This window comes from Pantherophis guttatus, chromosome 6 (genome assembly GCF_059756535.1).
Source record: "Pantherophis guttatus breed Tessera chromosome 6, ASM5975653v1, whole genome shotgun sequence".
Lineage (NCBI taxonomy): Eukaryota > Metazoa > Chordata > Lepidosauria > Squamata > Colubridae > Pantherophis > Pantherophis guttatus.
Window position 1 is genome coordinate 44,083,134 of NC_142068.1, and position 12,665 is coordinate 44,095,798.

General features: G+C 36.8%; 1 protein-coding gene across 7 annotated transcripts in view; it reads right to left on the reverse strand.

Moving 5' to 3' along the window:
* Positions 1-12,665, reverse strand: part of ARHGEF4 (Rho guanine nucleotide exchange factor 4) — a 180,322-nt gene that overhangs the window by 3,945 nt on the left and 163,712 nt on the right. For all 7 annotated transcript variants that reach the window (XM_034439791.3, XM_034439789.3, XM_087872759.1 and 4 more), the window contains 7 exons: positions 11,040-11,219; positions 9,385-9,579; positions 6,722-6,901; positions 5,355-5,587; positions 4,507-4,636; positions 2,016-2,147; positions 908-1,151 (listed from right to left, as the gene is read on the reverse strand). In XM_034439791.3, coding sequence (XP_034295682.2) covers positions 908-1,151; positions 2,016-2,147; positions 4,507-4,636; positions 5,355-5,587; positions 6,722-6,901; positions 9,385-9,579; positions 11,040-11,219 — 1,294 coding nt within the window. The remainder of the gene's footprint in view (positions 1-907; positions 1,152-2,015; positions 2,148-4,506; positions 4,637-5,354; positions 5,588-6,721; positions 6,902-9,384; positions 9,580-11,039; positions 11,220-12,665) is intronic.

Here is a 12,665-nt window from a genome sequence, read left to right on the forward strand (position 1 = left end):
GCAATTCTAGGATTTAAGACCCAACAGTCTGAAAGTACATTAGTTTGGAAGATACTAATTTAGGGAATCCTATGGCTTTCCAGATTTTACTGAATTGTAACTCTCAGCATTCCTCATCATTGGCCATACAAGTAGTCCTCAATTTATGATCATAACTGAGCCCAAAATTTTGGTCTTAAACTGTGGCAATTGTAAGTTGAGTCATTATGTGACTGGACTCAATTTCAGAACCATTTTTATGATGGCCATTAAGTGAATCACCTTGGTTGCTAAGCAAACCATGTGATCATAAATCTGAATTCATTTTTTTTTTTGCCAAAAAATAGCAAAAAACATCACATAAATGTCATCAGTTGCCAAGCACACGAAATGCAATCACATGACTACTGAGGTGGTATGGCAATCATAACAAGGATGAGTCATAATTAATTTTCAGTTTGCCCTAGTCACTGGTAACTCAGCAGCATATTAAGGACCGCTGTTCTCTATCTTTTACTTATGAATACTCTGCAAAGCTAGATTTCTAAGATAAGCACTTCAGTAAGATTAGGAAAAATTCAAAAATTAGATGTGATAGAAATTTTGTGACTCTTGAGAATATAGAGTCAATAATGAAGTGGGAACATTTTAAGAATTTAATACATAGTTAAAGTATAGGAAACCCAAAGGTGCTTTTTCAAGAGTCCACTGGACTTTCCAAGTAATTGTGAAATTGATCTGTCTTATTCTTTCATTGAGAAGTTGGAGCTGAACCAGAAGGTCCAGTGGCCTCTTTAAAAAACACCTTTTTTTAAGGACAACCATGACCTGGATGACTCAGAATTTCCATAGACAAGGTATAGGAAACTTCAATGAAAGACATTCACAGCATAGTGGTTCCCAATGATAGTTCATGGCTATTGCATACCTGTTTCCTGGTCAAGCTGAACCTGCTTCCTTTCATTCTCAAATGCCTTGAGCCAGCGTTGCTTCTGTTCTGGTTTCTTTGCACAGAATAAATGGACTTCTTCAGTGTCCTGGCAATGCAGTTTGAATGCATTTTTAATAGTAATATTGAAATCTTTATCCTTTCCATCTTCCGCGTCCAGAATCTCCATAAGATCCATGTTGATCCGACTCTTATAATAGAGGATGTCACGTCGTAGGAGATCCTAAGGGAAAAAAAGCAAGGATATTTTGGCGCTTCTCCAATACAACACTGGTTAGCCAGAGAACAACAATTTCCCATATACAGACTAACAGTATAGAGTTTTTTAAACTCCTTATATGATCTGAAACAAAAATTACTTTCAGGATTTACATTAAATTCCTTTTTTACACTTTACAGCACTTTATAGTCTCAGCATACTGTCCCCAAAAATCGGGGTCTTCATTTTACCGACCTCAGAAGGATGGAAATATGGGTCAACCTTGAGCTGGTCAGGATTGAACTCCTGCAGTGGGCAGAGTTAACCTGCAATACTGCAGCCTAATCACTGCGCCAGCACAGCTCATATCCTTTGAGGATTCTCACTTAGGCTTGTATTTTAATGCTTAACTGGATGGTTACATATAATAGTTGGAAATATTTATAGAATTCTTTGTCTTACCATACATCTGTAGAATTTAAATTCTAAGGAAGAACAAGGGTGGCAATTCTGGTAGATTTAATTTGACAGCATTTTCATCTGCATCTTTTCTCTTATAAATGCTAAATACCTAACTTTCCTGCAGCATTGCAGAATAGTTCACAACAGGCTTTTTCCATTAATAATCTTAACACAAATGCACAGAAAGCCAGCCTGAAAGAAACTTCAGCCTTATAGGCATTTTGGCAGAGTTCTCTCCCAGATTCTTTCCTTGGTCTATTTAAACAGTGGTGCTTAGTGTAATAAGGTCACCCGCAACACTCTGTCATGTTCTTTAAGCAAAATGCTTGAATGCCAAATGTTAAAAAGCAATTGAGCAAAGATGTAATTTTTCTGCCACCAGGAGACAGTGCACGTGGGCAGAGGCAGCAATAGCTCTTAGCTTACCTTCTTGCAGCATACAAGTTGATGATCAAAGAGGAAGAACATTCTTTGATGACTTTTTGCTTGAGGCTGGGAAATTTTGGTTAACTCCCCAGAGTAGATGAGTTCAGAACTCTTAACAAGGACATCTTCACCCTGTCAGTCAAAACAGAAGGGCACATCACTTTCTTTTCCACAGAAGAGGATAAGGAACATCCAGCAGCTTAGTACAGAAAGTCTCTAGGGTCACAAATGGCTTATTATTCATCTTCCAACTTTGCACCCTCTGGGTTAGTTTCATTAAGACTAAAAATCAGGGCATCCACATAAAAGCGTTTGCTACTATTCCAAATCAATTTTTCTTCCTTTCTCCCTTGCCCTTTGGAAATAGTGAAAAGTGTTTGAAACAATGTGTTAGATGTGATCTTAGTGTTATTTTATAAGCTATTCTTATTTTTAAGAAGAGTATGACTCCACTTGTCAAGTGGCGCAGTTAATCTTACATAACTCAGTTTATATCAAGTGACTTATCATTGCCAATCATTCTTAAACATTTTATTATGTAGAAGACAAATGATCTTGCAAACAAAAAATTACTTGGAATTACTAAATATCTACAATTTTAAAAATAAGCCTAAGCCATACTTTCCTGAGGGTTCCCATGGGTTTTACATCATTTGGTTTATGTAAGTCAGACTGGAATGGCTGTTTCATTTAAACCTAGTGAGGCTAATCTTTTGTTGTGATTTTTGGCTGTAAAATGGCCTCCTATTCTATAGTAAGTGTTGAAAATAATCTGGTTGGAGTAAAATGTTCTACTAAGTAACATGCTTTGAGAATAAAGGGATCTGTGATCCAACATAACTAGACGATGCTACTTTTGGCAAGTCAAAGAAGGGCTTCCTAGAGCTAAATTTAGACACATACAGAATACAATCTCAAGCATGCTTCAATGAGAATAAGCCTCACTGAAGTTGAGCACACCCCAGAGCAGATTCAGAATTTTAGTACAAGTATGTCTTCTATATCCATGGGAGATATGATTTTATATATTGAACTCCAATTGACTTTATTTCCCAAAATGGTATGATTACCAATTGTACAGTAAATCAATACTGTATTTTAATCTTCTTTATGGTGTCTAAAAGGTCACAATCCAGCAGAGAGGAGCTCCAAAGCACATGCAACGCGCTCTACATGGGGCTACCCTTGAAAAGTGTTCAGAGACTACAGTTGGTCCAGAACGCAGCCGCGCGAGCTGTCGTGGGTGCACCTAGGTACACCCACATTACACCAATTCTCTGCGAGCTGCACTGGCTCCCTATTGGTCTCCGGTCACAATTCAAAGTGTTGATTATTACCTTTAAAGTCCTACATGGCTCAGGGCCAGGTTATCTTTGAGACCGCCTTCTGCCGCATAGCTCCCAGCAACCAGTAAAATCCCACAGAGTTGGTCTCCTCCGGGTCCCGTCAGCTAAACAATGCTGGCTGGTGGGCCTGCGGGGGAGGGCCTTCTCTGTGGCAGCCCCAGTTCTCTGGAACCAGTTACCTCCTGAGGTCCAGACCATCCCCACCCTATTGGCCTTCCGAAAAGCAGTGAAGACCTGGCTTTTCCGACAGGCCTGGGGCTGTTGATCTCGCTCTTGTGATCTGACAAGATCCGGCCATGAATGGCGTGAATGAGTTTTTAATGTTTTTAATGTTTTTAATTTTTAAATGTTTTTTATAATGTTTTTTTTTAATGTATTGTGAGCTGCCCTGAGTCTTCGGAGAGGGGCGGCATATAAATTGAATTAATTAAATTAAATTGAATTAATTAAATTAAATTGAATTAATTAAATTAAATTAAATTAAATTAAACGTACAATATATATGTACATTTACTCAAAAGCTTTAACACATTTACTGTGGATCACTTCAGTGCATTTAGCTTTGTGTTAGATTGTGGCCAGTGTATGACTACCTTAAAAGAAGGTCTTCCCTTTATCAACCCCTGTTTTGTTTTCTCAGTAAGACAGATAGAGGAAAATGCTTCTCCACTTTTTAAGCTTTTGACAGATGACCATATGATGTGCTTGTGCTGATAACTATTAAGGAAACAGTGACAATTTGTATCACTTAAGGCTCTGAAGTACAGAACATTATAAACAGAAGCAGAGTCTATTTTCAACAAATGCCGTCCATTTGAAAACAACATGGAAGGCATTAATTACAGTCAAAACATTCCTGGGTAACTGTAATTCAGACTAAGAATTAATTTAGCTTAATTGTGGTTTTTATTGCTAAGCATCTGGCCCCAAGTAACAGGAATATTTGCAAACTTATAGGGTTATTTAATTTAATAACAAGCAGACAGAAATAGTAGATTAATTTATCAAGTAAAATATGTAAAAATGTATTAATTTGGGTGATAGTATATGGTATTCCCTTATCCAGTAGATGAGTTATGAGTTTATGCACATCAGCAACAATAATGCTCATGTGGCTCCTTGTTTTGAAGATGTTTGCATTTTACCTCCCAGTCTTCTATTGAGCTCTGCCACTGAGCAATTTTGTCTATATTTTCCAAACGCCTCTTCCTTTCATTGATGAGCCGTGCTACATTTTTCATGGCATTCAAAGCAGCTTCAACATCTTTAAAATCCCTACAGATGAAATAGATTCCTTTAGAGATATGAACAAAAATTGAACAAAAATGTAAAGAACTAGACTTCCAGAAATTGGCAAGGAAATTATGGGTCAAAATGAAATATATCTACCTCTATCTCTCATTTGAGAAAGAGACAGAGAGACAGAGACAGTGAGAAAGAGAGTGCAATTAATATGTCATCACCCCAATTTTAATTTTCTCTCTACTTATTTGGAGAAATTACAACACTGTACTTAACATTTTGATACTGGGTTATTATTTTTCTAAACTACAAACCTTTGCAATGCCTATCAGTTATGCTTATTGTTCTTAAATATTTGTTTTTCCAAGTGTTGAAGTAACCCTCCCTCACTCTGTTGATCCTGCAAGGAAATTGATTATTATTTTCCTATCTCTGTTGCAACTTATGCCACTTTCTGATAAAGGCAATGGAAATTGTGCGTAGAATCTCAGGATTTCATAGAAGGAACTTCTGAAACCTACAGTAATCATTTGCAATCATTCTTCTGTTAGAAGGCAACTAGTTTTTAAAGGCTATTGGGGGGGGGATGAAATTTGACCATCAAGGTGAATAACTTGTTAGATCTCTAAGAAAAATACTGCTTAAATTTAATTACAAAGGAATGTTACCCAACAAAAGGTGTTAGGATAACTAAAACATAATGACATTTTTCTTTTCATCTATTTTTTTTTTATTCCTCACTTCTCCTTACCTATGCTGTGGATTGGTATATTTCAGCAGTTCTGCAAGCTGTAGGGGATACTTGCAAATTTTCTGAACTGGCGTTAGGAGGAAACCATCCAGAGAGATATCAATCATTTTCTGAAGGAGACGGCATGCTTCAAAGAAATATACGTATTTGTTCACTTTTGTAAGCCGGGAAAGCTCCATGCAAGCATTTGGGTGATTGTTACAGTACTCCGAATAAATCTGGAATTCATTTTGCTGAATTGGAAGCAAAAAAATATATATTATGGAGAACAGGATCAATTTTATTTCTGAAACCAGAATAATCTAGCCTAACCCAAAATACAAAGGGACGTAGTTTAAAATCTATGAGTGCGACATCATGTAAAATCTTGAACAATAACATTAATTCAGTTGGACAAAAGCCTTTCTCAATTGGAGTTCCACGAGAGGTTGTGTTTTTTTTAAAAAAAAATCATTGTTTTTTTATTTCACATGTCACACAATACACGTACTCACAGTAATAGGAATGTTTACACACCACAACTCAGCTTGCAGTTTATGCTAATGTTCAGGGGCGGGTTTCAAAACCCATTACTACTGGTTCAGTAGGATTTTCTCCAGGGAGGAAAGGTTGAGAAAAGCTGCCTTAGATGGACATTCTCAGAGCTTAGTTGGTTATTTCTTATTCTTGTGGACAAATGAAAATGGTCACATGGTAGCCAATTTATGAAAACTGTCTGCTCTATGGTGGGTTAACCAAACTTCTGGTCAGCTCCAAAATTGAACGGGGGCTTACAGTTAGGACCTTTGTGGCTCTTTGAGTGTTTAAGGTTGCTGACCCCTGCTCTAGTTAGTCCTCATTTTTTTCTGTTGTCAGGTTTTAATCTTTAACATAGCTTTGTTTGTTTGTTTGTTTATTTGTTTGTTTGTCAGTAATCTTATCTCAGGGTAACTCATCTTACAATCATAAAATATAAAAATTGTATAAACTAAAAACATAAAGTTAATACAAAAATATTTATTGTTTAAATAAAAACAATAATTTATTACAATTATCTGAATGTCCTTGTCAATGTTTTCTTCTTTCAGGCTATAATTGTAAGTATAATTTCCAGGAATAGGGTTCACTGAGCTCAATGAAACTTTGGAGTGAGCATTCATAATACATCAGCCACTCCATCACAGGTGTGTTTGTGCGTGGGGGGAAGGGGGGTATTTCTTAGAATTTCCTATCCAGAATAGACATTGCTCAGAATTCTAGGACTGAAGTTCAGGCACCTGAAGGGTATGGGTGTATTTCACTGTGGGATAGTGTCACCTAACTGCAATTTCCAGAATGCCTTATAAACCTGGCCTTTAGCTTGCTTACTTGCACAAATGTCAACTTACATATTCTAAGAAGCAAGAGCCAACCTCACTCAGGTGTGGGCAATCTTTGTTGAATTTCTTCTCCAAGGCTTTAACAAATTTTTTCTGGCATTTGTAGATATCCTCAATATTCCCAAATATAGTCTTCAACTGCTCTTCTGTGAACATGTCTGCTCGTTTACGGCATTGTTTTATATAGCCCTAGAAAGGATCAAGATTTGTAAGGCAGAGTCATGATAATCTGCAGTTCCATTCTTAGTCAGAACGCTATATAGATGGAACACCAATATAATGGTGCTACAGCAACTTAGCTCTTATTGACATGCAATGAAAAGACTAATTGTTATAAAAACAAACCTGGAATTTCTGCATTCAAAACTCAAAAGACTGATACCTCTACTTTTAAGATGCCCATAATTAGAGACAGACATAACATCAGCATTACATTAAATGAAACTAAATTGCATCTACATATCATACTCAAAAAAGCATACTTTACAATTGTAAGAAATGATTCACTGGCATTTTATTCAGTTTGGTTTTTTCAGATTCCTGATAAACTTTTATATAGGATGATGATGATGAGTCACAAGGAAAATAGCAGATTTCAGCAAAAAATTGACCTTATTTTTTCTTCTATTATGAACACTTAACATTAGAACCATCATTAAAAAGGCACAACAACTGCATCAACTCAGGAAGTTCAGACTGCCCCAGGAGCTATTGATACACTTTTATAGAGGAATTATTGAGTCTGCCATCTGTATTTCTATATATTTCCATCTGTATTTCTGCCTGATTTGGTACAGCAATCAAATAGCACAGGTACAGACTCCAACGGATAGTTTAGACAGCAGAAAGAACAATTGTAACCAGCCTGCCTTCCATAGAAAACCTATATATTGTGTGGATCAGGACTGCTGAGAAGATATTTGCAGACCCCTCACATCCTGAACATAAACTGTTTCAATTACTCCCCTTGGGATGGGACTATAGGGCATTAGACATAGGGGCAGCTTTTTCCTTTGCGCCAGCACTCTGTTGAACACTTAATTCTCACAGTGCTGTCTAATGTATATGTGTATTTACCCATGTAGCATGGCTGTAGTATTATTCTTATTATCTTCTTTACTCTCCCCTTTTATTGGTATTATTTGATTATTTGATTATTATCCTATTGCTTTGCATGTACACTGAGAGCTTCTGAACCAGAAGCTTCCTTGTCTATCTAATCACATTTGGCCAAATAAAGCATTCAATTCAATTCAAAATAGGTCTAAGTGGTAGAAATTGTCATATTCGTGTGGTCTCTCAAATAAAGATTCCCTAAGGGATACAGTGCATAGGACTTATATATAGAAGAAATAGATTAATAGAGGATGAGAAGGGTTTTGATTGGGGTTTTTTTTTAATGTCTCAAATGTTTTGGATGAAGGTGGTGCTGGACATAACCTACCTGAATTTTAGCAAAGCTTCTGATAGTTCTATATAACGAGCTCCTTAAAAGGTTGTACAGGCTAGGGCTTAATCATTGGATGGTTCAATGGAAAGGAAGTTGGCTCAGGGATAGATCCCAGTGTGTGATGTTAATGGGACACTGTCTGAACAAAGACCAGTCACTAGCCATGTACCACAAGGCTCTGTCCTAGGTCCTGTTCTGTTCAATATATTTGTAAATGATAGAAGGATTGCTAGGTAAGGTTTGCTTTTTGCTGATGACACAAAGGTGTATAATAGAGTTGACGTTCCTGGAGGTATTCCTAACATGGAAAACAATTTTGCATTGCTTGAAAATTTGTTAGAAAATGTGGAGACTGCAGCTCATTGTTTCTAAATGTAAGACCGTGCTCTTGGTGAAAAAGAATCCTCTGGTAGGGTACTGTATGGGGATACAGTGTTAGACAGAACAACAGAGGAAAATGATTTAGATATACTTATAGAGATGACTACAAAATGTGTAAACATTATGGACAGGCAGCTGTGAAGGCAAACAAAACTCTGGTATGCATCATTAGAGGAAACACCAGCAAGAAAAATGAGGTCTTAATCTTGCTATAAAAGGCTTTAGTTAGACCCCATTTGGAATACTGTGTTCAGTTCTGGAGACCTTACTTAAAAAAAGATATTGATAAGATTGAGCGAGTCCAGAGATGAGCAACAAAATGGTACAAGGTCTGAGGGACAAAAGATATCAGGAAAGATGGAGGAACTGAGCCTGGAGGATAGAAGGGAAAAGAGGAACATGATTGAAATTTTCAAATATATTAAGGGTGTGAATAAGATTCTAGAAGACAGTTTTTTCAATATTAAGCAAAAATTAAGAACACGGGAAGTTCAAAAGTAATGTTAGAAAGAATAGTGGAATAGTGGAAACTTGGAATATATTTCCAGCGAAGGTAGCGAGTTAAATATCAGTAACTGAATTTAAACATGCTTGGGATAAACACATGTCCATCATCTGACAATAATTAAAAACTTAAATTAAAAAATTAAAATTAAAAAAATAAATACATAGAAAAGAAAAACAAAGGGCAGACTCAATGGATCAATAGGTCTTTTCTGCTGTCAGTTTTCTATGTTTCTAGAGCTTTTTAGAATTCTTTCTATTCTTAAACATGAGCCAATCAACATCTTTGATTAACGTACACTAGCAAACAACACATATTACCTATATGCTTCATTACCTCACAGATGTCTTTTAGGTGTTTGATGTAATCTCTTTCTGTGCTTAGAATTTCATTAATAACATTGGTTCTCATTTGATCCTTTGTTGTATGCCCCATTCCATAGCGATGAGCAGCATTTCTTCCATCTTCTTCCCGATCGTCTTCTAACTTCAGAGGATAGTCTTCAATTGGTTCATCCTGGTTTACTCGGAGCTGTATCACATATGCATTATTATCTTAACATTATTTAACTACTGAGAGGGAGGTGGAGTTTGGGCATCCATGAGAAAATATCAAGCCTGTGAGATGTATTCTATCTAGTGAGAATTTGAAAAGCCTTGGCTCAAGGTATGGACCTAAAAATCCCTAATTAATCTTTGTTCCATCTCATCTAGAAATCCATTTGTCTGTTTTGCTATTATTACATCTATTTTAATAGTAACATCTTTGCTTCCTGTCTAGAACCAAGAAAGTACTCTGACCATTCTTTTTCCAATATTTCTAGTATTGCTGCATTCTATTGTTTTTTCAAGGACAACAAACTCTTTTAAGCATCTTAGAAGAAACATGCACCAAAGTTAGAGGTAACTGTAATGAACCATAGCCATATCACAGATATGAAGAAGAAGAAAGAAAGAAACTTTTTCTAATAAAGAGATGCAGATCCTATCCTAATAAAAGATATGGTTTCACAAGGAGGAGTTCTATGTTCCCGAACTCAAGGATTGGAGCAGGCTATGCAGGATTCTATGCAGGATTCTTAGAGGAAACAAAAAAAACTCTCTATAATTATACACTTTTGTGTATAATTGCCAGTCCCAAGCTTGGGAGAATTTGCCCATCATTAGTTTCCATTCAATAAGAACTGTAGTGTTCCACATCAAAAATTCAATTTAAAAAATGGCAAAGCCTGTTGGAAGTTCTGGGAACTGATATCCAAAATATGTTTTGAGAAGAAAATGGTATTTAAAAATTGCATAATTCATATTCTCTTATTGTATCCTGTACTTCACCACCTCCTGAATGTCCAGTGTAATATCACAATTTATGATATTAAAGTTTAAGTATTTGTTGATGGTGAATTAGATAATTGGCCAATAGGATCATTGATCAATGTTTTATCTTAGAAAAGAACTTTATCCCCAGCATATAAAGAATCCATTGGAAGTACTTATCTTTACTAATGTGGCTATAGAGCAAATGACAGCATATTACGAGTAACATAAGACAGCTATATAACATATATTCCTCAACTCTGCATCTTCATCCTAAAATATGTTTTTATTTTACTCGAACATCAAGTATTTATAACTTTTCTTCTTCCACTCAAACTAAGCACCATAGAAGGGAACATGAATGACATCATTAATAATCTTGGACTGCATCCCCAGAGATATGGTGTTGAAATCATGGGAAGTGATAGTTCTTCTAAGACCAATGCAATTGCCAACATTTTTCCGTCTTTCTGAATAAATATGAGAAATATACAAAACATCTAGTAATAATCCAAAAATAGGTTTACACAGTTTAAAAAGAAAGATAGATAACTACAAATTATTGTTGTATGAAAAATATATTAAAATAAGTAACCAGCAGTATTTAAACCACACAATGATGCATTCAGGTTATCTTCTTTCCCCAGTTCATTGATGAAGGGTTACATGGGTTCTTACCCGTATGAAGCTGGCTGGAAACCAGCCTTCATTCTCCATTATCCTGCCCCACCACCATTCTTTGTTAGTAGCATCCATGACTTCAACAACATCGCCAGCCTTGAAACCTAGTTCTTGGTCATCCATAGTGACATGATCCCAGAGTGCTTCTGCATAGACCACACCACCATCACTGATAAGCTGAAACGGAGAACACAAAACATTTTCACAAAGTCATGTTGGAGAGATGAACCAGTTTGCTGGGGAGAGAAAGGGCAAAAAGGGGGAGGGGGTGTTTTTCCCCTACTACCTATCCAGTAGGCTTTAATGGAGATGTTGTCACTGATCTAAGAAACAACAAAATTGGCTTTGCTGAAATAAGTGCTGTTTCTTTTTCCTCTCTTTTCTGTCAAACCAGGAACCTAAAGTTTGTTAATAATTAGAAACTGATTAGCAACTACTTTTTTATTTTTTTATTATTTTTTTATTTTATTTGACAAGCATATATATAATGTCAAGCTTGAGGAGGGGCACCATTTGCTTAGTTGTTAAAACTTGCATCCGCTGTGTTCAAACTACTTTTGTTTTTTCTGTTCAGTCATGTCCAATTATCAGAGACTGCCTGGACAAGTCCCTGCAGTTTTCCTGCCAAGGTTCTTCAGAAGTGATTTGCTATTGCTTTCTTCATAGGGATGAGAAGTGACTGTCACCTAGCTGTACAGCACTAGAATTCACAGCCACACACCTTGTAATGATAGCATCTGGTCTCATTCTTAAGATTTCCTCCTCTCCAGCCTCACATATATTACAATTTCATCAATATAGAATCACAGATTCCCCTCCTTGAACAATATTCAGCCTAAAAACCAGAAACAGTCATGTCTTTGCATTTAAAATACTAAAGGTCATTCTAACAAATAACATAATAACCACTATACATACTAAATGCTTGTCAACATTTGGGACTCTCATAATTTCCTGGGGTTATAGAAGCTGAGGAATGCTAGATGGCTGTTCCCGTGTTTTTTGGAGCTTTATGCTGGACTAAAATTAACCCCAAATTCTTGTGTCAAAAGTTTCATCACATTTACATTTTTGTTCAGGTTGAGTGGCCCAGTTGGCAAAGAACAGTTGAATAATCAGGCTTTGTGACTGTCAGTGTGCTCTTGCGAATAATTGAATTAAGAAGGGATGGAAACCCGTCTCTCCTAAAATGATTTGCACTGAATTTCTAATTAAGAGTCTCAGTCCTGTGCATAAACCATAAGTCTATAAGTATAGAAGAGTAAATATTTTTCAATTTTTGGGTCTGTGCTAAACAGACTTCATTCCTCCTTGCATTTCTCCAATCAGCTGATATAAGAAGGGAAAATCTAGACCAGTGATGGCTAACCTTTTTGCCATCGCATGCCAAAAGCGGGGGGAGTGCGGGGTGGTCGCAAGTGTGCGTACCCACACCCATAATTCTATGCGTCCTGCCCCCCCGTGCATGTGCACGCAACCACCCGTGCTCCTCCCACTTTTGGCATCTGATGGCACGGTGGACCTGGTAGGCCCGTTTTTCGCCCTTCCCAGGCTCCAGAGGCTTTCTAGGAGCCTGGGGAGGGCAAAAACAGCCTTCCCCACCCACCCAGAGGCCCTCCGGAG